This window comes from Sarcophilus harrisii, chromosome 1, assembly GCF_902635505.1.
Source record: "Sarcophilus harrisii chromosome 1, mSarHar1.11, whole genome shotgun sequence".
In the NCBI taxonomy this organism is placed as follows: domain Eukaryota; kingdom Metazoa; phylum Chordata; class Mammalia; order Dasyuromorphia; family Dasyuridae; genus Sarcophilus; species Sarcophilus harrisii.
Genome location: NC_045426.1, coordinates 251,385,963 through 251,411,920, shown reverse-complemented (window position 1 = coordinate 251,411,920; position 25,958 = coordinate 251,385,963). Strand labels below are relative to the sequence as shown.

General features: G+C 35.9%; 1 protein-coding gene across 1 annotated transcript in view; it reads right to left on the bottom strand.

The window, feature by feature from the left end:
• Positions 1–25,958, bottom strand: part of PCSK5 (proprotein convertase subtilisin/kexin type 5) — a 611,928-nt gene that overhangs the window by 22,116 nt on the left and 563,854 nt on the right. Inside the window, exons 28-31 of the mRNA XM_031939641.1 lie at positions 15,689–15,772; positions 12,626–12,821; positions 2,378–2,595; positions 1,512–1,745 (exon numbers count right to left, since the gene is read on the bottom strand). Coding sequence (XP_031795501.1) covers positions 1,512–1,745; positions 2,378–2,595; positions 12,626–12,821; positions 15,689–15,772 — 732 coding nt within the window. The remainder of the gene's footprint in view (positions 1–1,511; positions 1,746–2,377; positions 2,596–12,625; positions 12,822–15,688; positions 15,773–25,958) is intronic.

The following is a 25,958-nucleotide window of genomic DNA, read 5'->3' as shown; positions in this document are numbered from 1 at the left end:
AAATGAGATGATTGGATTAGATGATTTCTTAGATCTCTTCCAATTCAAATTTTATGATTCTTGGGAATTATGAAGTCATTGCTCTATAGTTGGAAAGGACCCCAGTGATCTCTTGTCTAATCCCCTCATTTCACAGATGAGGAAACTGAGGTTTAATGATGTAAAAGATTTGCCTGAGGACACATTGATTGCAAGAAATGGAGTCTGGATTTGAATCCAGGCCTCCTGACTCCAAAGTTAGTGCTGTTGCTAAAGTCACAGACTTTTTTTTTTTTTTCACAAAACAGGGCAAGAAAGTAGGAAAGAACCTATTTCTTTTTCTATCAGCAACATTGGGATGGTGGAGACTTTTCTATCATCTAGTGTTTTGTCCATATTTTGGTAAGGCTTTGGAGGGGCATTTGATTGAGTTTCATCTGAAAGTGTCATAGCATCCTCCCTATGGATAGATTAAAAATGCTGTGCCTAGTAGAGACACTCATACAAATGAAAAGGTGGGGGTGTGGCAAAGCCAAAGAATTCTATCAAACTTTTTAGGAGTCCTGAAGCTCTGCTTATTGCTACAGAGGCAGAAGAAGTTTGTCATAGGGAATATAGCAACAAGTGGATCCTCACCTATATCAGCACATCTCCTCCTCAACCTGATCTGAATTCTGATCTGAATGTTTTGCAGAATATCTAAGATTTCTATACTATGGTACAAAATAGATTTAAATAGATTTAAAATGTAATAGTTTAGGGAAAGGTAATATCTAGAATTAAATTCATCCATATGTATAAATAACTGATATTAGACCTTTTCCTGAGAGGAGTAGAGATCATAGGATTGTAAATTTAAATCTGGATGTCATCTGTTCCAACATCTTTAATTTTATAAGTGAAAAAACAGAAGCCCTAAGAAGTGGTTTCTTGCTCAAGGTTACACAGTGATAGAACTAGGATTTGAACTCAGATCTTGTGATTTTAAATTCAGTTTCTTTTCCACTGGAGGAAGGAAATAAGTATTTGGTATTTGCCAGGTACTGTACTATTCTCTCATTTGATCTTCATAACAATGCTGGGAAGTTGGTGCTATAATTATCCTTATTTTACAGTTGAGGCAAACAGCTTAAGTGACTTGCTCAGAATCACACAGCTATTAAGTGTGTGAGGTTGGTCTGGAACTCAGGTCTTCCTCACCCCAGGCTCAGTACTCTGTCCAGTATACCACCTGTACAGGAAATAAAAAGCAGGGGAAGACTAGATATTTGCAGGGAATAGATTTAGGAATCACCATGGGAAAAAGCCTAAAAGGTAGCTGATAACACTGAAAACAAACTTGATCATCTCCATAATATTGCCCAGGATCAACCAAATTTATTATGTTTAGGACCTATGTTTTTAGATGTGCAAGTACTACCACTCAGCCCATTCTGACACATCAATAACCTAGCTAAAAAGTTTGCTTTCCATTCTTCTTTCCCTCAACACTTCACCCAGCCCAATCCATCACGGTTCCCTATAGTATTTACCTTTACATCTTTTAGAAGCCTTTTCATAATAAGTCCCATCCGGGCATGCCTCCAGACACTGTCCATTATGGAATACCAAGGAACCACGGCAGACTTTACAGTCAACATCATCTGGGCCATTGCACTCCAAACAGCTCTCACTGCAAGGGGAACACTTAGAAAAATCTTCATAAAATCCAGGGGGACAGTCCCGAAGGCATATTTCATCATGCAAGAGGAAAGGAAACACGCATTCTAAATCAGAAAAGAGAACAACCAGTTACAGAAATAGGGAACACGTTAAATTTTCAGAGACATATTCTTTCTCCCTAATATAGCATAGGCTCCATGAAGGCAATACTGCATTTCCCCTCTTTGTATCCCCAGTTCCTAAAATGGTGTTTGTAACATAGTAGGCACTTACTACATGCTTCTCGAATTGAATTTAACTATATACCTTGGGAATATTGAATAATAAAATGTTTATTTAATAGCTTGGGATCTTCTAGACACGATCAAAGACCTTTTCGCTATATACACAAAGGTCTGTTTAATTTTGAATCAGAGAAGGAACACCTGGTTTAGGAATCTAATTCTTTGTATCAAATCCCTCATGGTTCAGATGTGATTCTGTTGGTTTAATGGAAACAGAGTCCATAGTTTGCTTTGGATTGAGAGCCAGGCTGACAAGATAAGGAGTTCCTCAGTTCTATACTCAGTAGCTTTCTTCAGCTGACTGATAAACCCTGAAATGGTCAAGTCTTTTGACTCCTCATCGGGAAACGTGACACTCACAGCTCTTTCTGGGTACAAGAATCTGCCGTTCCCTTGCTTCTCCTAGAGAGAGTGCCAAAGCATCAACTTTTCCTTCTATCTCTCCAACATACCTTTACAAGTTTTTTCATGTATGCACTCTTGACACATCTCTGGACAATGTTTGCAAGTTCCGTCCACAGCAATATACCTCTCAGGGCAGGATTTCTGACACGTGCCTTGGGCCAAGACCAGGTCCTTTTTACATGAATGGCAATTGGTGGCATTTCCTTCACATGTTTTACAAATTAAGTCACAGGCTTTACAAGTGCCATTTTCTGCATAAAATCTCCTATAAAAGGAAGAAAAGAAATGGCTGATTGGGGGGAGGGGCGTGACTTGCCATATGTTGTATAAGCTGGAAATGGAGATAGTGTAATACTTTGAAAAAATCCATATTTTTGCCAGAATAAGGACTCTCACTACACTGCTGGAAATGGCAAACTTTCTGAAATTTGGTAGAGTACATTAGCTGGCAATTTTTGCATCTAGGGCAAATGATATTAAACGTACCTCTGAATGCTATTGATGAGGTGGGGCTGGTGAGGTAGCAGTTCCTCAGAGAGCTTGCCTTGGGGTGAAGCCATCAGTATGCCATCTACTAACTTTCAATCCCCATCCCTGATTCTTTTGGTCTAGATCTATGATTTTTTTGGTGTAATAAAATTCCCTTACCATCACAGATCTGCTACTTTTCTATGACTTGTAGAGACTTTTCTGAGGGCACTCAAAGGCTGTGATGTTTAACATCATACACTGAGTAAATGTTAAAGACAAGAATTGAATCTAGGTTTTCCTCTGCTTCATTCATTGTGCCATGTAGACAGCTTCCTATTTTCATTATATTTTCACTATTTTCTTTTGCTAATGAAATGCTAAGCTGTTCTGATGAAGGTTGGTAGAAATCTCTAAATTTCAACAATCTTCCTGAAACAGTCTTCCTTGCCTTAGTACCTTCTCTGCTTTAGCAGATAGTAGATAGTTTAATGAATTTATCACCCCATGTCAATCCATCTGGTGATGACTTTCTCCAAATAGGGTTATACTAGATGTCTTTCTTGTTTGGAAGAATTGACCAGAAATCCCATTCAGTTAGCAGAACCTCTCAGGTTACCTTCCCTTTATAATGACACAATAGAGTAGGACTACAGTGGAGGTATGGTAAATATAATTAGCATTAAAAATGGAAAAAACATACATTGACAATAAAAATTACACTAAATATTTGATAAAATATAAAAATTCCTGGGGACAAGAGAACTATTTTCTTTTTAAAAAAATGCAATCTTTATCTTTTACATCTTCAGTGTCCAGCACAGTACCCACACACCATAGGCATTTAATAAATGCTTGTTGCTTGGTTAACTATTTGGTGTAATAAAGAGAAGAGAGGAAAAGAGTAGAACAAAGACCACATTTTATTATAACAAGATTTAGTTTCCTAGGGTATGTCATGTTTGTTTATTTCTATCTATGGTATATACTTTCTCTTTCAGCGCCTTTTCCTTCTTTAGCATTACCTTAACTTAATGTAACTAAATAATTTATCAAAATAAAAATTTAATGCACAAATAGCATGGATCTGTATATGGTTAATATATTAAAAAGTGGAAATTTTTCTCTAAATTCTACTCATGAATTTCATTTAAAAAAAATTCAGTTTAATATTTAATTTTCTTCTATAATTATAGGATCATAGATTCAGAACTAAAAGAGTATTTAGAGCACATCTAATAAAATTCCTTCATTTTATATATGGGAAAACATGTCCAAGAAAGTTATGTGAGTGACACAGCTTTCCATTCTGCACCTGCTACTTTGCCTAGTTTCAACTCTAAGGAACAAATTATTCTTCCCTGTTTAAGGTCATCACTTCTTATCTCTTCAGCATTGCAAACTCAAGCCTTGATTGAAACTACCTTCTTCAGTCTTAGCTTCCTTCTGATTAGAGGGCTTGGCAAACTCCTCCCAAGCTTTCCTATATAGAAGGCAGAAACTAGATGGTTCTCCCTTTCCTTTCCTTCTCTTTTGTATGTTGTTTTCTTCAATTAGGTAAGTTCCTTGAGGGGAACAACAGTTTTTCTTTTTATTAATTGTATCTTAAATTCTGAGGACAGCTAGGTAGCATTTCAGAAAGAATACCGGGTCTGGAGTATTTATCCAGACTTATCTTCCTGAGTTCAAATCCATTCTCAGATATTTACTAGATGTATGAGCTTGGGCAAGTCACTTAAACCTTGTTTGCCTCAATTTTCTCTTCTGTAAAATGAGCTGGTCAAGGAAATGGCAATCCACTCCAACATCTTTGCCAAGAAAACCCCAAATGGAATTATAAAGAGTTGGACAAGATTGAAAAATGATTTAACTAGCAATGAATTTAGGTATTTGGAATTACAAATAAAATCTATAAATAGAACATATGCTCCCCAATGCAGAGGTTAACATCTAGTTCAATATACAGTTTTACCAAAAATCATCCCAATTTATTGTAATAAAGTTTTGGGGATTCTAGTGTTAATCGAGCTCTCACAGGAATAGAAAGGTAAGGAGAGATGATATGCCTGGTTTTTGTTGCAATCTTGGTTACATATGTAAGAAGGATTAGGAAGAACCAGGACATAATCTGAAATAGTATTCAGTTCTATATATATATATATATAAAATTCCTGCCCTCAGGAAAACTTATGTTCTAAAAAGCCATCCCCACTATTTTTCATTCATATTCTTTTCTGAATCTGGCTCAGATACAGTTCTTTCTCCAAAATAACAAGTCTTTTCAGATAGCAAAGCTGGCTTCTCAGTGCCAACAGAATAGACTTCCCTTTGCCATTCAAACTTTTTGGGTTCATGAATTCTTTTCACATTGGACCTGGGCCTCCAACCAAAGAAGAGGATCCCCACAACTCTCTGCACTGCCAATAGAATAGCATCAGGGTAAAAAGAGTTGGATAGGACTGAACAACCCCAACATCCACTGCAATTGTCTTGCTCTTATTGTGAGGGGAGGAAGCAGTATTGAAATTGTTCTGTTGCACACATTGTGTTTTACCTTGGGTGCTAAACTAAAAAAATTTAAAAAAAAAATTTCTGCATTTGCTTTATTCACTAGTGTGAAGCATTAACCAAGATTTCTTTTAACAAAACTTCCTCCCCAGAACGATGTACTTCCTTCCAAAGTCAAGTGCTATCCACAAGTCTTAGCTTGTGGTCCTTTGCTGATTCATGCCATGGTGGTTCATGGGTCCTATTCCTAGAGTCTTGCCACTATTGTCTCCTTCCATGACCCATCTTCCCCAATCCCATTCAGGCATAAGAAAAAGGCTCTCTAGGATAAAACAGTCACTTCTCCTGGTGCAGCTGCGCTCATGTCCTCTGAACTGCTATGTCTCTCCATCAAGTGACTTTTTACTTTGATGAAAATATTCCTAGTTACAGTTCAAGGAAAAAACTCTTTCAGATGAAACTAGATGAACAAAGCCATTGATAAATTGTGCAACCAAATTTACATTCTCTACCTGAATTTAAAATTATAGTTTAAAGTACAGGATAGCAAACTACATTGATGCTGGTTTTCTCTGGAACCTTTAACTAAGAATGGTTTCTACATTTAGCTCTCAGGCATACAAAAACTGGTTGGGGCTGATTCACATAAGAAGTTCAGGAGAAAGAAAATAAAGAAATGAGAAGAAAAAAAAAGGCTGACTAGGGGGAAACAAAATGGTAGGAAAGTTTTGAAAGTTACATGTTTTATTTATTACAAACTTTAAAAGAAATTCAAGTTTCATGTAATAGTGATTCACAATTTCCTGGTTTTCTTTTTCTTATTTTTTCTGATGAAGCAGTTGGGGTAAACTAACTTGCCCAGGGTCACACAGCTAGAAAATATTCATCTAGCTGTCCTGATTCACAGCTTCCTAAGTAGTTCTCTTTATTCTGCAATATATGAGTAAATGGGTTGCTTCTATTTGGTGTTTGTGAAGTTTAGAATACATTTTTAAAGTGAAAAAGTAAAAGAAGGCCATCAGTCTCCCAAATATTTTGTTATTGTTGTTGAGTCATTTTAGCCATGTCAGCTTATAAGACACGGTACTTGACTCTAAGTATAAAAAGACAAAATGAAAAGAGCTATTGCTCTCAAATAGCCTACATTCTACTAATCACTCATATTGTTATTCAGTTATGTCTGACTCTTTGTGACTCCATTTGGGATTTTCTTGACAAAGCTATTGGAGTGGTTTGCTATTTCCTTTGTTAGCTCATTTTACAGATGAGGAAACTGAGGTGAGCAAGGTTAAATGACTTGCCCAGAGTCACATAGCTAGTAAGCTTCTGAAGGCACATTTAAATTTAGGTTTTCCTGACTCCAGGCCTGGTACTCTATCCACTGCACCATGCAGCTGTCCCTCAATTATTTACTATTACTATATAGGTATTAGAGTGTTTATTCCAAATCTACAAAAAGACAGGGAGCTATTTTATTCAACTTCACACTTACTGGGTGTGTTACCCATTTTTTTTTTTTTTTTGGTACACTTATAATTATTAAATTGTAGCCAATCTATTGAGGTTTTCCAAGTCAGTTTGAATTCTCAAGGTACCAGATTGCCTTTATATTAGATTGGCTTTATGCAAACCAGTAAGGATTCTTACACTAAGTGCCTATTTAATCAGATTGGTTTTCAAAGGTAGAACTTGATCTTGATATCAAGTGATTAGTTTCTGAGCAGGAAGGTCAAAACAGCCTCATTACTGGAAGAACAGGGTGGAGATGGAAAAGGGGAGGCTGAGGCCACAATTTAAGATAAAGAAATCATAGCCAGAGCAAGTCATAGATTTTAACAAGGGAGGACAGAAAAGGAGCTGGAATGAGAGATTTGGCTGATTCTGGAAGAAACTGCAGTGAAAAATGTGTGTTCTTGCCAAAACCCTGTTTATGATCATATCTAATTCAAAGATAAAACATCATCAACTTAAATTCAGGAAAGAGGCCACCCAGAAAGTAAGATCAGGAGAGTGTTTTTCATAATAGTATTGAGCTAAAAGAAGCATTTCTATATAACACTTATCCAGTCATGTATTTTTTTCCTATTTTCTACGGGAGTCTAAGGAATTTACTTTTTTTTTCCCCCAAAGGGAAATGAGAGAAAAATAATAGAGACACTAATCTGTTTATAGAGTCAGTTTTCCCCATGTGGGGAAAATTCTCATAATTAATTAGGGAAAAAAGGAGTTATTATTTGGTCCCTGACTTTTTCCTTTAGTCAAACCAATTTTGCAAAAATGGGAGCTATGCTTTAAACAGGTCATTTAATCCTCAACTTGCTCTTTGAAGTACTTGAAGAAAAGTATTGAGTCTTTACTCAAGAACCCAAAACATGACTGACATGACTGAAGGGAGAAAAGAGTTCCCTCTGGTGGGAAGATGGGTTAAAAACAGTAAGGGATACAGATAAAATGTAAACTGTCCACAGTCTGTTATTCCCATCTCATCCTAGAGTTTGTAGGTTATCAAACTACTTTGTTCTCTTTCACCTAGCTCTGGAAAGACACCAAGAATAGTTTGGTTACTCCAAAGACTATTAGTCATTTATTGTTTGGGTGTCTAGCTATGTTACAGGGTTGTTCTGACTCTGATCTTGGAAACAAGAAGGGATACTAGGAAAGATAGATGGCACAAGTAGATAGAATAGAGGGCTCTGAATCAGCTAGATCTAAATTCATATCTTGCCTTGGATTCTCATTGGCTTTGTGGATCTCTCAACCTCATTTTCCTCATTTCTTCATGAAGGATTGGAATTTGTGACCTTTAAAGTCTCCTCCAGCTCTAAATCTATGATCTATATCTATCTAAATCTATAATCTCTATCTATATATCTAAATCTATAATAAGGAAATAAGGAAAATGCGAAAAGTACATTTAAAAAATAAAGAAATTCCAAGTTAGAAGAGATTACAAAAGCCATTTTAGTCATACCTGACTAAGAGACCCATATGATACAACAGGGAGAACCATGATAATATAGATGGAAGCTAGTTCAGGAAAACACCTTCATCTGATGCTAATGGAAATTATCTGTCTTATTACTGTCTGTGTAATCATCTGTAATATCATTGTCTTTCTTTTGCAGGGAAAAAGGTTAAAATTAGAAAGAATCTAGAAGATTCTGAGCAACTCAAGTCATTATGAATCAACAAAGAGAACTTATGAAATGAGGACTAATGTTCTAAATTTATTTATTCAGTGAGATCAAGGTGTATATGGAATGTTTAATCTACTCTTAAACTAACTACTTAACATCAACAATGAAAGATTTATTTGAGAGTTTGATAACAGGAAGAGAAGGCAATCTGATTCTGGCTTTTGGAAAATGCTATTAGAGGGCAGATGCAGTCCCTGAACAAGGTGATAGAAGAACCAGTCCTGATGGGAAAATGGAGAAAAAAACCCATTAATTAAATCCTTTCTTAATTAATAGATATAGAAAAAAAATGAGAGTTCCTTTTCTCAAGTATCTCCTCCTCTAATTGGAAAATATTATATATATATGAAAATATGCTGCAAGATATTTGGACAAGTGCCTAAAGCCCAAGAATAGTGAGGTGGATGACAAAGTCTGAGGCCTTTAGGCACTAACTCAGACATTCATGGGAATACTTATCCAAGGACTGGAAACAAAGTAGGTATTCATCAATGGGGGAATAACTAAACAAATTAAGGAATATGAATATAATGGAACATTACTGTGCTGTAAGATGCAATAAGCATGAGAAATACAGGGGAAAAAATACAGAAAATATAGAAGCAAAGTAACCAGTCAGAGAAATATTATGTCTACTATTATAAATAGTTCCTGAAACAATCCAAAATGAATTGTGTAAATGTTTTAAAGAACAAGTGTGATCACCCCCAAAATATATGAGAAGATATCTCCCATCTCTTTGTAGAGGTGAGTGATCTACTTTTTAGGAACATTACATAGAATTTCATATTTTTAATGTATTGATTGATTTTGCTAACGATATTTACTTATTCCTGTTTTCTTTAAAAAAAATTATTATGAGGGTTGCCCTTCTAGAATGGGGGAGAGGGAAGGATATAGAAGAAATTTAGATGATGTAAGAATAAAGTAATCTATACAAATTCTTTTTTTGTTTTGTTTTTAAATGAGGAAGAAAGAAATAGCTCTGGGTTAGTATAGAATATTCAAGAGATGGCTCCCTTAAGAAATATAGAAAAGAGGAATCAGCTGAATTCAGTATAAGTGCAGCATGGCCCAGCTCAGGGAAAGACTTCTGGAATCAAATAGGGAAATTATATCTTCTACCAGAAGATTTATTCTAAGAGGTAAAATTAGAAGGCAGATTCTAGAAAGTGCTAAGAATCTTAGCAGTTCATGCCTACCTGAATGTTCAATGTTCTTTGTTCTAGGAGCCTGAGATTTTAACATAACTAGGGAGGGTATGATTCCCAGGACAAGAAAACGGGATTAATCAGTGAAAAAAGGAGAAATATAGGATTAACCAATGAAAAAAGAAAAATGCTAAGAAAGAGAAGGCCTAACTAGCCTAAGTAGGAGTCTTAAAGGATGGACTTTTTAAAGTTTCTTACTTGCAAAAAAAAGATTAAAATGAGAAAGAATTTTTTTTTTCTTTTTCTTCTTTTTTCTATCCCATATTGCACCTCTTAAAAACTTCTTTCTATTTCATTGGGGCAGGTAGGTGGTCCAATGGATAGAGCCTGAGCTTAGAATCGGGTGATTCATCTTCCTGAATTCAAATCTAGCTTCAGATACTTACTAGTTGTAAATCACTTAACCCTATTCCTCATCTATGAAATGAGCTGGAGAAGAAAATGGCAGACCATTCCATTTTCTTTGCCAAGAACACTCTAAAATGAGGCTATGGAGTATTGAGCATGACTGAATAACAACAATTAATAACAACCGAATAACAACAATCTACTTGTAATTATTTTTTAAATTGAAAATCTAAAGATGAATTTTACTTTTGTTTCCTAGAAATGAGGGTAGGAGAGAAGTGGGAATCCTGTATCTACTACTGCAACAAATTTAGGATAGAATAAGACAGGTTGAAGACAGGATTGAAATATTGGCCAAAAGAAAAAACATTAGAAAACCTAAGGATTAATCTCTGAGAGCTAATCTGAACCTCAGAAATGCCTCTGAATTTTTAAAAGGGTGAGAAGTCACAGAACTTCTTGTTACTTTTGTCACAGCTTTTGTCAGACCACTTGACATTAGGTTCAGGGATAGTCAATGAGTTGTGGATATGGTAGGATTTGGGGCCAAAGTAACAGGATCTCATTTTAAAGAGGAAATCCTTATTAACTGGAAGTGGCCTTTCTAAGTCATAAACTGGGTGCAGACAGTGCTGAGGTTAAAGGATGAAGGGACATCATTGGAAAAGTCAAAATCCAAAACTAATGCCTCCTTATGGATTTATTTACAAATTTATAAATGATTGATGATTTTTTTAGTATTTACTTTTTCTGAGATCTAAACTGAACTATAGTTCTCAGATATTAAATGCATAATGATGCAGTAAAATAAGAACTGAATGTGGGTCCAGGGAAATTGGATTCAAATCCTGTTTCAGATACTAGTTATGTGACTAGGGCCAAGTCACTACATTTCTTAGAGCCTGTTTTCCATCTGAAAAGTACATGAACCAATCACATCACAGAGTTGTGGTGAGGAAATTAGAAAAAAAAAATGTTAATGTGTGATACAAGGATGAGTTGTTAAAAATAACAAAGATTATAGGAGTCAAGGAGACCTATATACTAGCTGTGTGATATAGGCAAGTTGCTTAACTTTTCAGTGCTTGAGGCATCTCCCTAAGACTGTTTATCATAGAGTATGTACCAATTTGCAATTGTAGAGGAAAACTAATCTTGCCATATATATATATATATATATATATATATATATATATATATATATATAGACTGTGTGACCCTGGGTAAGGCATTTAACTTTTCAATGACTTAGGCTAGTGGTGTCAAACTCAAATAGAAATGGGAACCACTAAACTGTAAATAAGGATTTCTGTAAATTTCATATTGGCTTAAAAAAATCACATGTTAACATTATGTATATGATATAGTATTTTTCTTTATTTTTGTTAAATATTTCCCAATTACATTTTAATTTGGTTGATGCCCATTGGATAGCAATTGGTGCATGTTCGATACCTCCACCTGATACCTCTACAAGATTATAAATTGGAGAGCAGTTGTAAATCTCCACTTGTAGAGGTGAGCCTCACCGAGAGCTCCTTTCATAGATGAAATAAAAAAGCTAGTTAAAATACAAAAAACAAATTTCTACTCCTCCAGCTATAGTCATCTCTTATACTCATTGTGTTGAACTCCTCCAGTTCTTCCTCATTTAATAATAGTAATAACTCACATTGATAATGTGCTCTAAGGTTTATAAAGCATTGGCCCGAGGTTGGCACTTGCCAGACTACTGTATGACTCTGGTTGGCAATGGAGAAAAAATGCTGAAGATGTTTGAATGAAACTTTAGTTCAAAGTGAAAAATGCCCAAGTTTCTAAGAAATATAATGGCATACTGTCTATGACGTATTTGGGTGTCTGTGTGACCACAATGTAGCCAGCAGTGATAATGTGAGTGGTCTTTCCAAGAGAGAGAGAAGCTTTGAAGAAGGTATTTCCCAGGAAGAAGCTTAAATGAATTTTAAAAGGGGGATGTGGGAAGACAGACAATCAGAGATAGAGAAACGCACAGAAATACACATAAAGACAATCAGATAGAGACATGCACACATAGAGACACAGAGAGATAGATACACAGAGACAGACAAAGAGAGACAGAGAAACAGAGATAGACAGAAAAACAGAGACACTGAGAAAGACACAGAGATAGAGAGACAGACACACAGAGAAACAGAGAAGAGAAGGACAAAGAAAGAGACAGATACACACACACAGCAAAAAGACAGAGACAAAGAAAAAAACACAGAAGGCACAGATTGAGAAAGGGACACAGAGAGGGATAGAGAGACAAATAGAGGGACAGAGTGACAGAAACACATAGAGAGAGACAAAGAGGACAAAAAGAGTGACAGACACACACATAGAAAAACAGAGACAGAGACAGAGACACACATAGAGACACAAATTGAGAGACAGACAGAGGGACAGAGAGATAGACAGAGAGACACAGAGAGAGACACAGACAGAGAAAGACACAAAGAGATGCAGACTGAGAAAGAGAGAGATAGAGAAGGACTGAGAGAGAGGAAAGAAGGAGGGACAGAGAGAGAAATGTACTTACTCAGGGCAATGTGTGTAGCACCTGCCATGATGCAGGTAAAGTGGGTGGTCAGGCTGAGAAAGACACTTGATGCAATTGTTAGCTGTAGAGCAATATTCACAATCTTCCATGCATTTCTCACATCTCCCACTCTTCTCTGAGGACCAGGTTCCTTGGGGACAGGAAGGGATGCAGGACTGAGAGAAAAGATATGTTCCTAGAAATACACCAAAGGGAAAACGTAAAAACACCGGAGTCATATTAGTCATGTATCTCTCTTTCTAAACCAGGGTTCTTAACCTAGGGTCCAGGAACTTAAACTTATTTTTTATCCTTTCTTCTTTGTCATTTATTTAAAAAGAGCAATTAATGTTATAAATCAAGATGCAGTCCTAAGAGTTTCATAGAAACAAATTATTTTTCATGGACAATATAAAAGGTACCAGTGTTCATAATGGAACATGACAAACTGATCACAGTGATTATTGATGCAACTTTGTTCAATGTTTATTACTATCAAGTGAACCATCAAGAAGAGCCTAAATTTGTCTCCATGCATCTTCCATATATTTGTTCTATTTCAGCTCTCTGGGGCCAAAAAGTAAAAATTTAAATCTTCTTCCCCATGAAAAATCTTCAAAAACTTTCAGACAGTTATTGTATCCCTTCTGACCTTCCTTTTTACAAGCTGAGCACTCCCAATGTGGGGTAGTTAGATGGTATATAGAGTGCTGGGCCTGTAGTCAGGAAAACTGAGTGAAAATTTTGCTTTACACACTTATTAAAACTTTTTAAAAGTGTATTTTGATATGTTGATTTTCTTGGTATTCCTATGTGTTTTATTTTATACATTTAAAACATTATTCTAAGAAGTTGTTCACAGGCTTCAATAGAGGCTGCCAATGGATGGAGACCTCTTCCTCTAAGTAATATATTTATCTATTCAAAAAATGTGGGAGACAGAACAATGTCTTTCAACTTTCTGTGAATTCTCATAGTATTTAGGATGATGCTGTTTTGGATACACCAAAATATTTAACAAAGATGCTCATTTCTATCAAATTGACCCAAACTGCTGGAAGCCAGTGTCCAGAAGAGTTCTGCACCATCCAGTCATTGTGGGCTGGATTGTGAACATTGGATTGTGGGAGTGAAAATAACATATAAAAAAAGTAGGAAAGCAACTAAATGGGACATCATTCAAAGACATAATCTTGTTTAAGAATAGCTCCATGCTTAAACTTCGGATTTATTTTCTTCTTGACTTTAACCAAAAGAATACTTCTCCTAAGCTAAACCAGTCCTATGAAGACTAGAATGGGGCTTTCATCAATGCTTAAGTGAATACCTTTATCAAGCCCTAGGAAAGTATTTCTTTCTTTCTTTCTTACTTTTCTTTGGCAAGGCAATTGGAGATCAGGGTCATGAAACTAGGAAATATTAAGTTTTTGGGACTGCATTTAATCAGATCCTCCTGAGTGTAGGGCTGATGCTCTATCCACTTCGCTATCTAGCTGCCCCATGGGAAAGTATTTCAAGAGCCATTATGGCAAGAGCTGAGGGAGGGAAAGATGAAGATTGACAACTCACAGAACAATATTCATTTATCCAAAACCCCAGGCATCCCCTTGCCAACTCCCTTGACCAGGTGTATTTTCTGAACCAGAGGCCAAGGGTTAAGTTTAGAGATTTATCCCTTTAAACTCTGAAAATCCCACTAATTTCATTGGTTAGTGTTTTTCATGCTCATTGTATCAAGGCCATACTTTACATCTTCACTATGGTTAAGTTGCACAGTGAAAAGCATGCTGGGCCTGGAATCAAGAAGATATGAGTTCAAGTGTTATTTCAAACACTAGCTGTGGAACTCTGTGCAAGTTTTTTTAACTTCTGCTGCCTAGATTTCTTAATCTTAAAATGGCTATAATATTAATATCTACCTGTCAGGATTATTGTGAGAATCAAGAGTTAATATTTGTAAAGTGCTTAGCAGAATGACTGGCACAAGTAAGAACTTAATACTTATTCCTTTTCTCTTCTCATTCCTCAATATTTGCTTTCTATTACTGCAAAGTACTACCCATCCTCTAATCTCCTTGTACCTTTTTGACTCCTGGAATCATAAAATGGAATTATTTAGTTTTTTTTTTTTTTTTTTTTTTTTGCTGAGGTAAATGGGGTTAAGTGACTTGCCCAGGGTCACACAACTAGGCAGTGTTAAGTGTCTGAGGCCAGATTTGAATTCAGGTCTACTGACTCAAGGGGTAATGCTCTATCCATGGCACATATAGCTGCTTTCATTTAATTCTAACAACTCCTGGCAAAGGGGGTAGGGAAGAGAGGGCAAAGGTTTTCAGGTCAGGTTACTTGGGATTTTGGAAGGAAATAATGAGAGAAGAGAGAGCTGGTGTTTGCAAACCTATCAGTCTATGAGATGACTTCTAAATGGACAAGCCAAGGAGTACCAACTAGCATTTTTATTTTAAGAAATGCTGAGAGAACCAAGCCATGACCAGAGGAATAAACTATTAATCCTTAATTTTACAGAAGAAGAAACAGACTAGACACATAGAATGATTTTTCTAAAACCACAATACTTAGTGGCATTGCCTAGAATTTATTTCCTAACTCCTTAGTTAGCTGTTCAACAGCTGGTTGAGTCAGTCATAGAATCATTAAAGTGGGTGAGGAGAAAAAATGGATTATTTAAGAGGTGCCAGTTTAGGAAAACAGCTTTCAATAATGGGAAGAGCTCTAGATTAAGAATTGAAAGATTTGGTTTTGATTCCTGACTACTAGCAACACTGGGAAAGTTGTAGCAGATTTGTAGCAAATATTTCCTAAGGGTTGTAGCAAGTACAAGGTTGTAGCAAATACTTCTTAAGATCCCTTTTATGATTTAAAATCCTTAAGATGATATGATTTTAAGTTTTTAGGGCTCTAGTTAAAAAACCTAAACAAGCATTTTTAAGCCCAAAATGGAGGTGTTTGAATGTTCATTATAAATGATTTTGACTTCCCAGAACAATACAAACAACAGGAGCCCCCTTCTGCTGTCAAACTCTTTTCAAAGGCATCACTAACCTTTAGGACAGGAAGTGCACAGAATGGCTGATCCATTACAGGTTTTACAAGAAGGATCGCAAAGTTGATGTTTTATCAAGTTACCTATAAGAAGGGCAGGGGAAAAATAAATAAATTAATCTCTTATGAGTAGAATTATAAATTTTTTCCCCCCATTATGCCAATTTCAAGCAAGTTTTAATTCTCCAGGAAAAAAAAAAATCACATTTCAATTTGTTTAGAGTACATGTTCACTTTTCTCCTTCTGCATACATTCTGGTATTCAGGATAGGAATGGAAACAGGAATTAAATCTGTCATTTCTTCAATTTATTATTATTTTTTGATTAATAAGCATTTATTTTCTCTCAGTTGAAAATTTAAAATTCCATCTCCCCCAAATTAAAAAAAAACAAAACCCTCAAACATTTCTAACATATGCTCAATCAAACAAAACAAATTCTCACATTGGTTATGTTATATGTATGTGTATGTATATTTTTGCATATATGTATATACATATACACATCCATATATTATTGCTATATAATGTATCGATAGAAAATATATATGTGTATATATGTGTATGCATAGATTATGTATGTGTATGAGTGGGGGTATGCATTTATACATATACACATGTATGTGTGTTTGGGTATATATATATCTATATATGCCTATATATGTATATACACATACATATATACCTCTATTTACCTATTTAACTAGTGTACTGAATGGATAACCTCTCTGGATCCTCTAAAATGATGGCTGGTCATTGTGTTAAACAGATATTTCAATGGAATAGGTAACCTTCAAATAAAAAAGCCCTCTATTGATGCAAGTTGGCACTTTTTTGATAAATTATAGGTAGTTGGATAGTTGGATATGATTGAGTGCTGACTAGTTAAGGAACTTGTCTAGGGTCACAGAAACAGTATATGTTAAAAGTAGGATTTGAATCCAGTTTTTTTTTACTCAAGGTATTCAGTGAACAGTGAATCAGGATAATCCTGTGTTCAAATCTTGCTTCAAACATTTAGCTGTGGAACCCTTGACAAGTTGTTTCATCTCTTATAGCCTCAATTTCCTCAACTATAAAATGGGGGGATACTAATAGCACTTATCTCACAAGATTATTATTGTGAGAATCAATGAGATAACATGTATAAAGCTATGTGAATATTAAAGAACTCTATTAAATAATAGTTATTATTGCTGTTCCTTTTGTTGTTGCTATGTCACAGGTATATATAAAGCCCAGAATTATATAGAAGCTCTAATGTGATTTTCAGATTTCCCTTGTACCCAGTCTTTGTTCCAGATTTGTATGCTTTGATTATGAATTTTCCCTAGTCTAGTCCATAATCCAATTTACTATCAGCATGATCTTCAGGTCCTATAATGACATCCTCCTATTTAATAAACTCCAGTGCTTTCTATTACCTTCAGAATCAAATATAGTCTTCTATTTAGCATTCAAAGCCCTTCATAAATTGACTCCTTCCTACCTTTCCAGTCTTCTTTTATGTTATCCTATTTCCCCTGACTCCTACACACATATTGAATCAAATCCAGTGATAGAAGACCCTTTGGTTCAGCTCTGAGAATGTTCTCTGATGCCATTCATACTTGGAATACTCTCCTTCCTCATCTCTGTCTATTGGTTTACATGGCTTCATTTAAATCCCAAATAACCAGTCCCTCCCTTCTATAGGGAGCCTTTCCTGACTTCCCTTAATACTAGTGCAATCCTTCTGTTAATTATTTCCTTTTCATCCTACATATAGTTTGCTTGTATGTAGCAGTCGGAATTAGATGAGAAGGTTGGTGCCAAAGGCAATATGTTGAACTTTGACTTTGAAGATGGTACTTTCAGTATCTTTCCCATAAGATGATGAGTTCCTTGAGAACACCGTCTGTCTTGCCTTTCTTTACATCCTCAGATTTTAGCACTGTTCCTGGCACACAGTAGACACTTAATAAATGTTTATTGACTTGCTGACCACTATGTTTAGATGATCTATTCAGTAGTAGTTTCAGAAAAGATACCTTTAAATGTTCTTGTTTAATTCCTTTCAATTAAGTCCTGAAAAAGTTTTTTGGGGGAATAAGAATGGACCTACCCATTAAAATGATGTCATGAATCTGAGACTTATCCATCTTATCTCTCAGGGCCTTTCCCACAATGTACAGTATTTCAAAAAAAAAAAAAAAAAATAAGGCTTCATTCAGCTTTTAGTGCAGACATAGGGAATGAAAGTTTAGACAGTTAATCTCAATATTAACCTGGAAAGGTATACAGTATAAAAATAGAAAATGGCTCTTTTATTCTCACTGATGTTTTTATTCTGTTTGAGTTTGTGCTCTGCAGCAATGGTGGATCATAACTTCTCTATATGTACTGTCTTTCCCTTTAAATATTATATCCTTGAATATGGTCCTTCTCATTTTTGTATTTGTATCTTTAAGCCTAGTTAGTGCTTGGCACATAGTTGAGTACTTAATAAGTGCATTTCCTCTGTTCATTCAAAATCCAAGTGAATATCTATGCTATGGATGTGACTTCAAAGATGCTTCCCATATTTAGCGGTCCTGATGGAGACGCTGAAAGTACCACCTCCAAAGTCTAAGTTCAATATATTTCCTTTGGAATCAACTTTCTCATCTAAGTCAAAAGTAATGGTAACAGTAGTAGCCTCGTTGGTGATTTAGAATAGCATGAGGCCATTGGTGTTGCCAGCAGCGTGGGGTGGTTTGATATATAGGACTCCTAAAATAAGCTGTTGTTGTGTTCATGGCACTGGTAACAGTTTCCCTAAGATAAGCTTCAGCAATTCTTTTAATCTTTATCAAGACCAGAGAAAATATTCTTTTTGGATAGAGGTTTTTTTTTTTTTTTTTTTTTTTTAAATCATCAGCCAATTTTTTTGTGAAGGCAATGGAGCTAGCAATGGTCCTGTTTTCTTGGTTATTAGCATGATCTTTGTTATTTGAAAGGTTTTCACATGGAAATAAATGGCGCCAACATCAGTGCCAACTATGGGTCCCTTCCACAAGGTTATTGGGCTATCACTGTTGGTACTGGGAGTACACATACTGAATACATATACTCCCAGTATATAAGGACTAGAGTCTTAAAGTTGAAAAGGATCACAGGGATCATTTAGTCCATTCTCCAAGTCTTTTGTTGCTGTTTGTTTTTCATTCTAAAAGAGGACCATGATATCCTTTTATAGTATGTCTGAATGGTCATCCAGCTTTTATTTGAACAATTTCAGTACTAGGGAGTTCATTTCCTCAGAAAATTAAGCCATTATATTTTTAGATTAGCTTTATTATTAGAAAGTTCTTTCCTATCTTGATCCTTTAAAATTATATTTAGTTTTTTTAAATGACAATATATTGCTCCATATATAACCTGTCTTACCTTTTTTAGCCTTAGCTCATTTACTCTCCTCTATATATATTGGATAATTCAATCAACTGGCCCACTCTCTGTCTCTTAACACTGCAAATAACCATTTCTACACCTTTTTTTTTTCATACTGTTCCTTCTGCTTGGAATACCCTTTTCCCATTTGTCTGACTTGTGAAATTACTACTCATTTATTAAATTTATTAAATCCCAGTTCAATTGCTGTCTCATCTAGGAAATCCTGTATGATCTTACTCAGGAAATACATCTTTTTTTTTTTTTTTTTTTTTTTTAAGCTGCTCTAATTTGATTACTTCTTTATAAACTTGTATATTATAATTATCTGTGTTTGGTTATCTTCCTAATGGAATGCAAGCTTTATGGGAATATTTATGTGTGTGTTGAATTGGATACAATTGAACTGAATTTGAAATTAGATTCAATTCAATTTGATATATATTTAATAAGTATTTGCTAATAAATACTTATTAAGTGTTTACTGTTTGCAAAGCACAGGAGATAGTAAAAAATGAATGGCTCTGTCTGCAAGGAATACTTTGCATTGGCCCTTATTTAAACTTCCTTCAGTATTTTGTACACACTTGACATTTAATAAATTCTGGTTAAATTGAAGTGAGAGGTTAAATAGCAAGCATGGCTTTCAGGTAGAAAGGACTCTCTCCCAGTATCAATATGATAACGAATGCAGAATTGGTCAAGAATGATCCCAGGGGATCCTTGCCTGACTGGTCTGTGAATTATTCCAAGGACTGCTTAATTTCAATTAACTGAGTCCCGAATCCATTTCTTCCCATTCATTTGTTTTCCTTTCCATTATGAAAGACAGTTTATTGACAGGTCAATATTGTTTATTTATTTCTGCTATCAGTGACAACTTAAAACTGTCATTTTCCAGCTCTCTTGTTTAAAACTGCAATATACCTAGATGTCCACCAGAGGGAAATATGCACCAACATTTGAGGCTCCAATGGTTGCAAAAGGAGTTATTCAGTTCATTCTAGCTAAGGATTTTGACCATTTAGAGCAACAAATGTAAAAAAGATTGTCTTTTTTTATTAAAAAAAATGAGATTAAGAGGTTAATTTTGTCAAGTTCATTGCTTTATATATATTTCTGGACCTTAATCATCTTGTCCCCATTTTTCCTTATTGACCAGGGATTCAGAATAAGAAAGATCTCTGAGAAATAAAACTATTTAGTCCAATCCCCTGCCTTCAGCCAAGATCACACCAAATGATTTGAAATAGATGATTCTTAATTCTGTTTTTAAAGAACTGCAAGGTCAGGTCATTTCCTTTTTGGTTTTCACAAATCTCTACTGTTACATTTATTTAGGGGCTGTTTCTGTGGGAAATTTTATTTTTAATTGGTTGATATCCCCTCCTCTCCATCTATATTTAATTTCTCTTGAGTCTCACTAGTCTTCTCTTCCCTTCCCTCATCCTTTTCTCCACTATTAAAGTTGGGCTCTAGATTTTCTTTTTACTATTCTCTTTTATTTGATTCTTGTCTTTATCAAAACTATAAGGAAGTATTTTTTTAAACATTTTGGTGAGCAGTGGGGGAAGGGGAGGTGGGTGTCAGAGTGGTGGTAAAGAGGGCAGTTTAACCAGAATATACAGCTCATTCTCACAAAAAGAGATTAGATTTTGGGGAATGCAAAATAAGAGATGGTCACATTCCCCTTGTAGTAGAGAAAATCACAAGGACTGTACAGTTTTGGGGGGAAGGAGTTCCATTCAGTCCATTCTAGTCACAGTCTGGCCAATTTCTTGACCAAGGGTGGTCTTTTAGGAAAGATGGTTTCTTAAGTCAAGATGAACTCCTGCCCTGCTACCAGACATTTTTATTGGGGTAGTATGTGTTAGCTGCTTCCAGGATATGACTTTTGCTTGTCTATATTCCTAGGCTGACTTCAGATACTTTTTGCTTTCTTGAGATTCCTAGGAATTACAAAGAATCCCACCCATCTGTGGGGCCAGGACAACATTTCTCAGGACTAGGACTTTCTGTTATGGTATATAATTGGGATAAACTAGAGGAACAATAAATTGAAAATAGGCACTTACTCTTTCATAGTAAATATGTAGCAGGGTTACATTCTGATGATGTTTGTTAAGGTTAAGTAATCTAAAAAAAATAATGTTTTTTGTGACAATGCAGATTATCGTAAAGACTATTCTTTGTTTTCTGTCTATGGCCCAGGAATTTATTATTAGTTAATCAGACTCTATTTGGAGTTTTATTTTTGGCAAAGATAGTGGAGAGGTTTGTTATTTCCTTCTCCAGTTAATTTTACAGATGAGGAAACTAAGATAAAGAGAATTAAGTGACTTGCCCAGAGTCACACAGCTAGTAAACATCTGAGGTCAGATTTGAATTCAGAAAGATAAATCTTCCTGATTCCAAGCCCAACACTCTATTATCCATAAGGTTTGCAGTGTACTTTATATGTAAAAGTTCTTTAAAAAATTTTAATGTAGTTTTAATCCATTAATACTATTAAAGCTTTTAAACATTCAGGGTTTAGCAAAAAAATAAAAAATAAAAACTAGAATTAAGCTTGCAAATAGTCTTCTCCCTCCACCCACCCCCCATCTCCTCCCACCAAAAATATTTCTAGATATTGTTACCAAATACAAATGAACTTCTCTTTCCCATTCTGCAGGCAATTTGATATAGTAGAATCAAGAAGACCAGGGGAACAATCCTTACTTATACATTTGCTAGGTGTATGAACCTAGGTAAGGCCTTTCTGGGCTTCCTTCTCCATAAAATGAGAGGTAGCTCTAATATTCCTTCTCCTTCTAAATCTAGGATCCCATGACCTAGACTCTGAAAACATGGGATTTTGACCTTCACTGTGGTTGGCATGGAAACCCCCTGCTCTGAGAATCTTATTGTTTAAGATAGGGATTTCAGGGCTGGGACAAGGCTGGTGGTAAATTGTTAGGATGTAGTCAAGGACAAAAAATATAACTCAGCTTCTTTGGGTTCTATGCTATGACTAGTCCAATTTGAATCAGCTGGGAATATGGTTTTATTTTGTGCTGGAAAAACCCACAATTTTAGGATGTGTGCAGGGGAAATGTGAACCTGTTAACTTTACCAGTAAATCATTTAACAGCATACAAATGATTTAACAGTCAGATGACTCTCCTTCCTACCACTGGTTTTAGGAAACCAGAGGAAGCCATCTTCTCCTTCCAAAGCCAGTGGCCACACCTGAGCATTTTTACAGCTGGTTTCTTTGTGTTTGATTTGGGTCACCAGGGAGGCAGTCCTTGATGTGCGTATTTGGTTTTGCTTGTATTTATATAGAATAGAAGGAGCTGGGAGCTATTTATACACTTGGGCTTAGGAATCTTTACCATCTTGTGTATCTATGCTCCCAGGACCCAGCACAGTACTTTATGTACAGAAGGTATTTAATAACTGTCAAAGTGAATTGCATAACTACTCTTTTTGTTTCTATTTTAGAGGAAGGGGCGCAGGAAAAGGCAAAAAAAAGGTGCCCTGCTTTTTCTAGAAAGTACCTAGTAGTAGCATGGCATATTGAGAATTTCTTTGACTTGATCTATCACATGGTCCAGTTTACAAACTATATCTCGTTTGGAAGGAATAATCCAACAATTCAAATCCAGAAATATTTTTTAAAAGTGTAAATAAAGCAGTATCCCAGGCACTTAAGGATAGGGAATAAACCTGTGATTTTATTGGTATAGGGAGGAAGGAAACAGACAATTATTAAGTGCCTAGTGATGTGTTAGGCACTCCGTTACACATTTTACAAGTATTGTTTCATTTGATCTTCATAACAACTCTGGGTGGTAGGTGCTATTAATTATCCCCATTTTATAATTGATAAAACTGAGGCAGACAGAATTTAAATTGCTCAGAGTCACATAGCTGGTAAATATCTGGGGCCAGATACTTTTTTTTTTTTTGAGGCAACTGGGATTAAGTGACTTGTCCAGGGTCACACAAGTAGTAAGTGTTTGAAATCTTCCTCACTCCATGTTTTATCCACTACATCAATTAGCTGCCCCTGGAGCCAAATTTGCAATCAGATATTCTTCAATCTAGGTCTAAGGTGCCATCTAGCTGCCCCTGAGGCTCCTCAATGAAGGCACTACCGCCCCCAATTCAAATCGGTACCTTTTCTGCAACTTATAGTGTGAGGCAATTGTCTAGAGCAGTGCTTCCTAAACGTTTCCCTCTCATTACTACTCTTTACTTGAGAAATTTTTATATGACCCCTGGTACATAGATTAAGTAGGCATATAAATCAAATATTTAGTGATAATAAATCACAATTTTATGACTCCCCCCACATTCAGTTATATGATCTCACATGGGGTTCAGATCCCCAATTTAGGGACCAAGAGTAAATCTTAAGCTGTAGGTCATGATCCCATGTGGGGTACTGAATGTGAAAAATTTGGCAATAGTAAAAGAAATCAAATATTCCATGAAGATTTAATGCTTTATGTAAAAATAAACAGGTACATCCTTCTCAGTAGTATGCCAATTTGCTTTCATCTTTAATAAATGGTAAAATTATACGTATACAAAATAATCTTAAAATAAATTTCTTTATGATTTATCATCAATAAATGTTTGATTTGTATAACTATTTTGTATATGTATTATCCAGGGTCATGTAAAAATTTCTCAGAGAAAAAAGCAGTCTTGAGTGGAAAAGTTAAGAAGCTCTTTCCTAGAGTACTGAGAGACTAAGTGATTGACGGGCCCACGGTCACACAGCTATATGGGTCAGGAGCAATACTTGAACTCAAGTTCCAAGGCCAGATCTACATTCACTTGCCATGCTGACTCCCATATTGGAAAATAGAAAGATAAAAATTAAATGGCAGGAAGCTGCCATTCTATGATAAGAGTGGGATACTCTTACAATCAGGTAAACATATACATGATCATTTGAGAAGGAAGGAAAGAAAGAAGACTAATAAGAGAGGAAGTTTTCTCTTAAAAGATGGCTCAACTCTTGTAATTTTAAAGAAAACAGGAATGCTAAGAGGAAAGGGGAAGAAGGATTATCCAATTACATGTCAAGCATTCCAGTATATTCTGTGCAAAGTCTCAGAGGTAATAAATAGAAACCTGAATTTAGAGACCAGTAAGGAGGCCAGTGTGGTTGGAATAAAATGGTGAAGGGGAAGAATTTGCAGTAATTCTGGAAAGAGAGGCTGGAATCTATGTGAATGCATACTGACCTCATGGTGCTAAATGACTTGGCTATAGAAACCCATAATCCACAGTCATAAATAGTCCAATCCAGAGAATGGGGCAAACATTCTCCCCTGCTCTGAATGAGAATACCAATAGTGAGATTTTTTGTTTTGTTTTGTTTTTATAATTGCCTCCCCTCTCTCCCATCAATTACCCATCTGATTAAAAGTTCATTTCAGTATTGGTGAGTTTGATCACATGTGCTGATTTTTCTAAAGATTGCTTGTTTTAAATAATTGTGCTGTCAGTTGCAGGCATGAACCAATTATTTCCACTGGGGTGCAGCATGGGTGAAGGAATATGTTGATTTTTTTTTCTTACCTTTTACACACGAATCTATCCAAAGAGTATGCTCATAACACCTAGACAGCTAATATCCTCCCTTATTCACTAAGTCATTTGTCTGGGATACCTCTTGACTATTTCCAGTTTCTTTGAGTTCACTCAGGGTGACTCCTCTAATCTCCAAGGAGTGACAGACCATGACTTGTTCTGGAGTAACCTCTGCTATTGTATTGCAATTTTAACTTTATTTTGAAAGAAAAAATAAACATTGGAAAGATGGATGCCCACATGCTCCTGAGACTATGAGAAAAGACTAGATGCATTTTCCATTAAATATCCAGTTCAATGTCTGAAATGTGGTTTGTAGGCTAAGTTAGGTTCTTACCTTATTTAGGGAATAAATATTTTCCTCCTGTTTTTTTTTTTTTTTTTAACTAGTCTGTATGTTTTATGTCAAACATGATGGAGGTGAAAAAGACCTTTCAGGTCACTAGTTTCATCTCTTTTACAGGTCATGAAAATTAACACTGTCATTTCATCCAGTTCTGATTAGAACCATACCCCACAGATGCTTGAATTCCCCTCATCTTTTCCCTTCCCTCTATCTACCCCCCCCCCCCAAAAAAAAAAATCTAACTTTGGGTGGGAGAAAACTAGAGAGGGCTGGGTGTGGTACTTAAGCAAAGAAGGACAATCAAGACCTGATTCCAGCTTGCAACACGCGTAGTCCAGTTGAAAGGATGTGTACTCACTTGGTGAATCAAGCCTTCTCTGTCTCCTGGCTCCTGGCTTCATTTCATCATCTGGTACGCCAGATAAAATACAGATGTTCTCAGCTACAAACACAGACCCAGACCATTTTCCCCCTGGCTTGCACCTCCTTTTAAATGCCTGAATGCCAAACAAACTCATTTTCAGCATTTTGGGCCGAGCTACAATTCACTGAAGATAGCTCACTCCAGAGTTGAAACTGATTTCTCCCTAGCTATATTTCCAAAATAGGTATGGGCATAGAAGGCACCCCAGGTCCTCTTTAGCCATTGGCCAATGGGACCATAGAACTTCCAGGCCCATTGTACCTTTCACTCGTGGGGGAATGGTAGTAGAGAAGACCATACACATAGGAATCGCTCCTTTCTGGAATCCAGAAAGACATCTTAATCCTGACCTAAATAGATCATTCCTGCAAGCTGTTGGGAAACTCATCTGTTCCCTCAGCTGCTGTTCCTGGACTGAAATGACCCCATTAAAGAACCATTGCCTAGAAATCAAACTGAGAACATCTCTCATTTCACAAGCCTCTCTGGGTGGAATG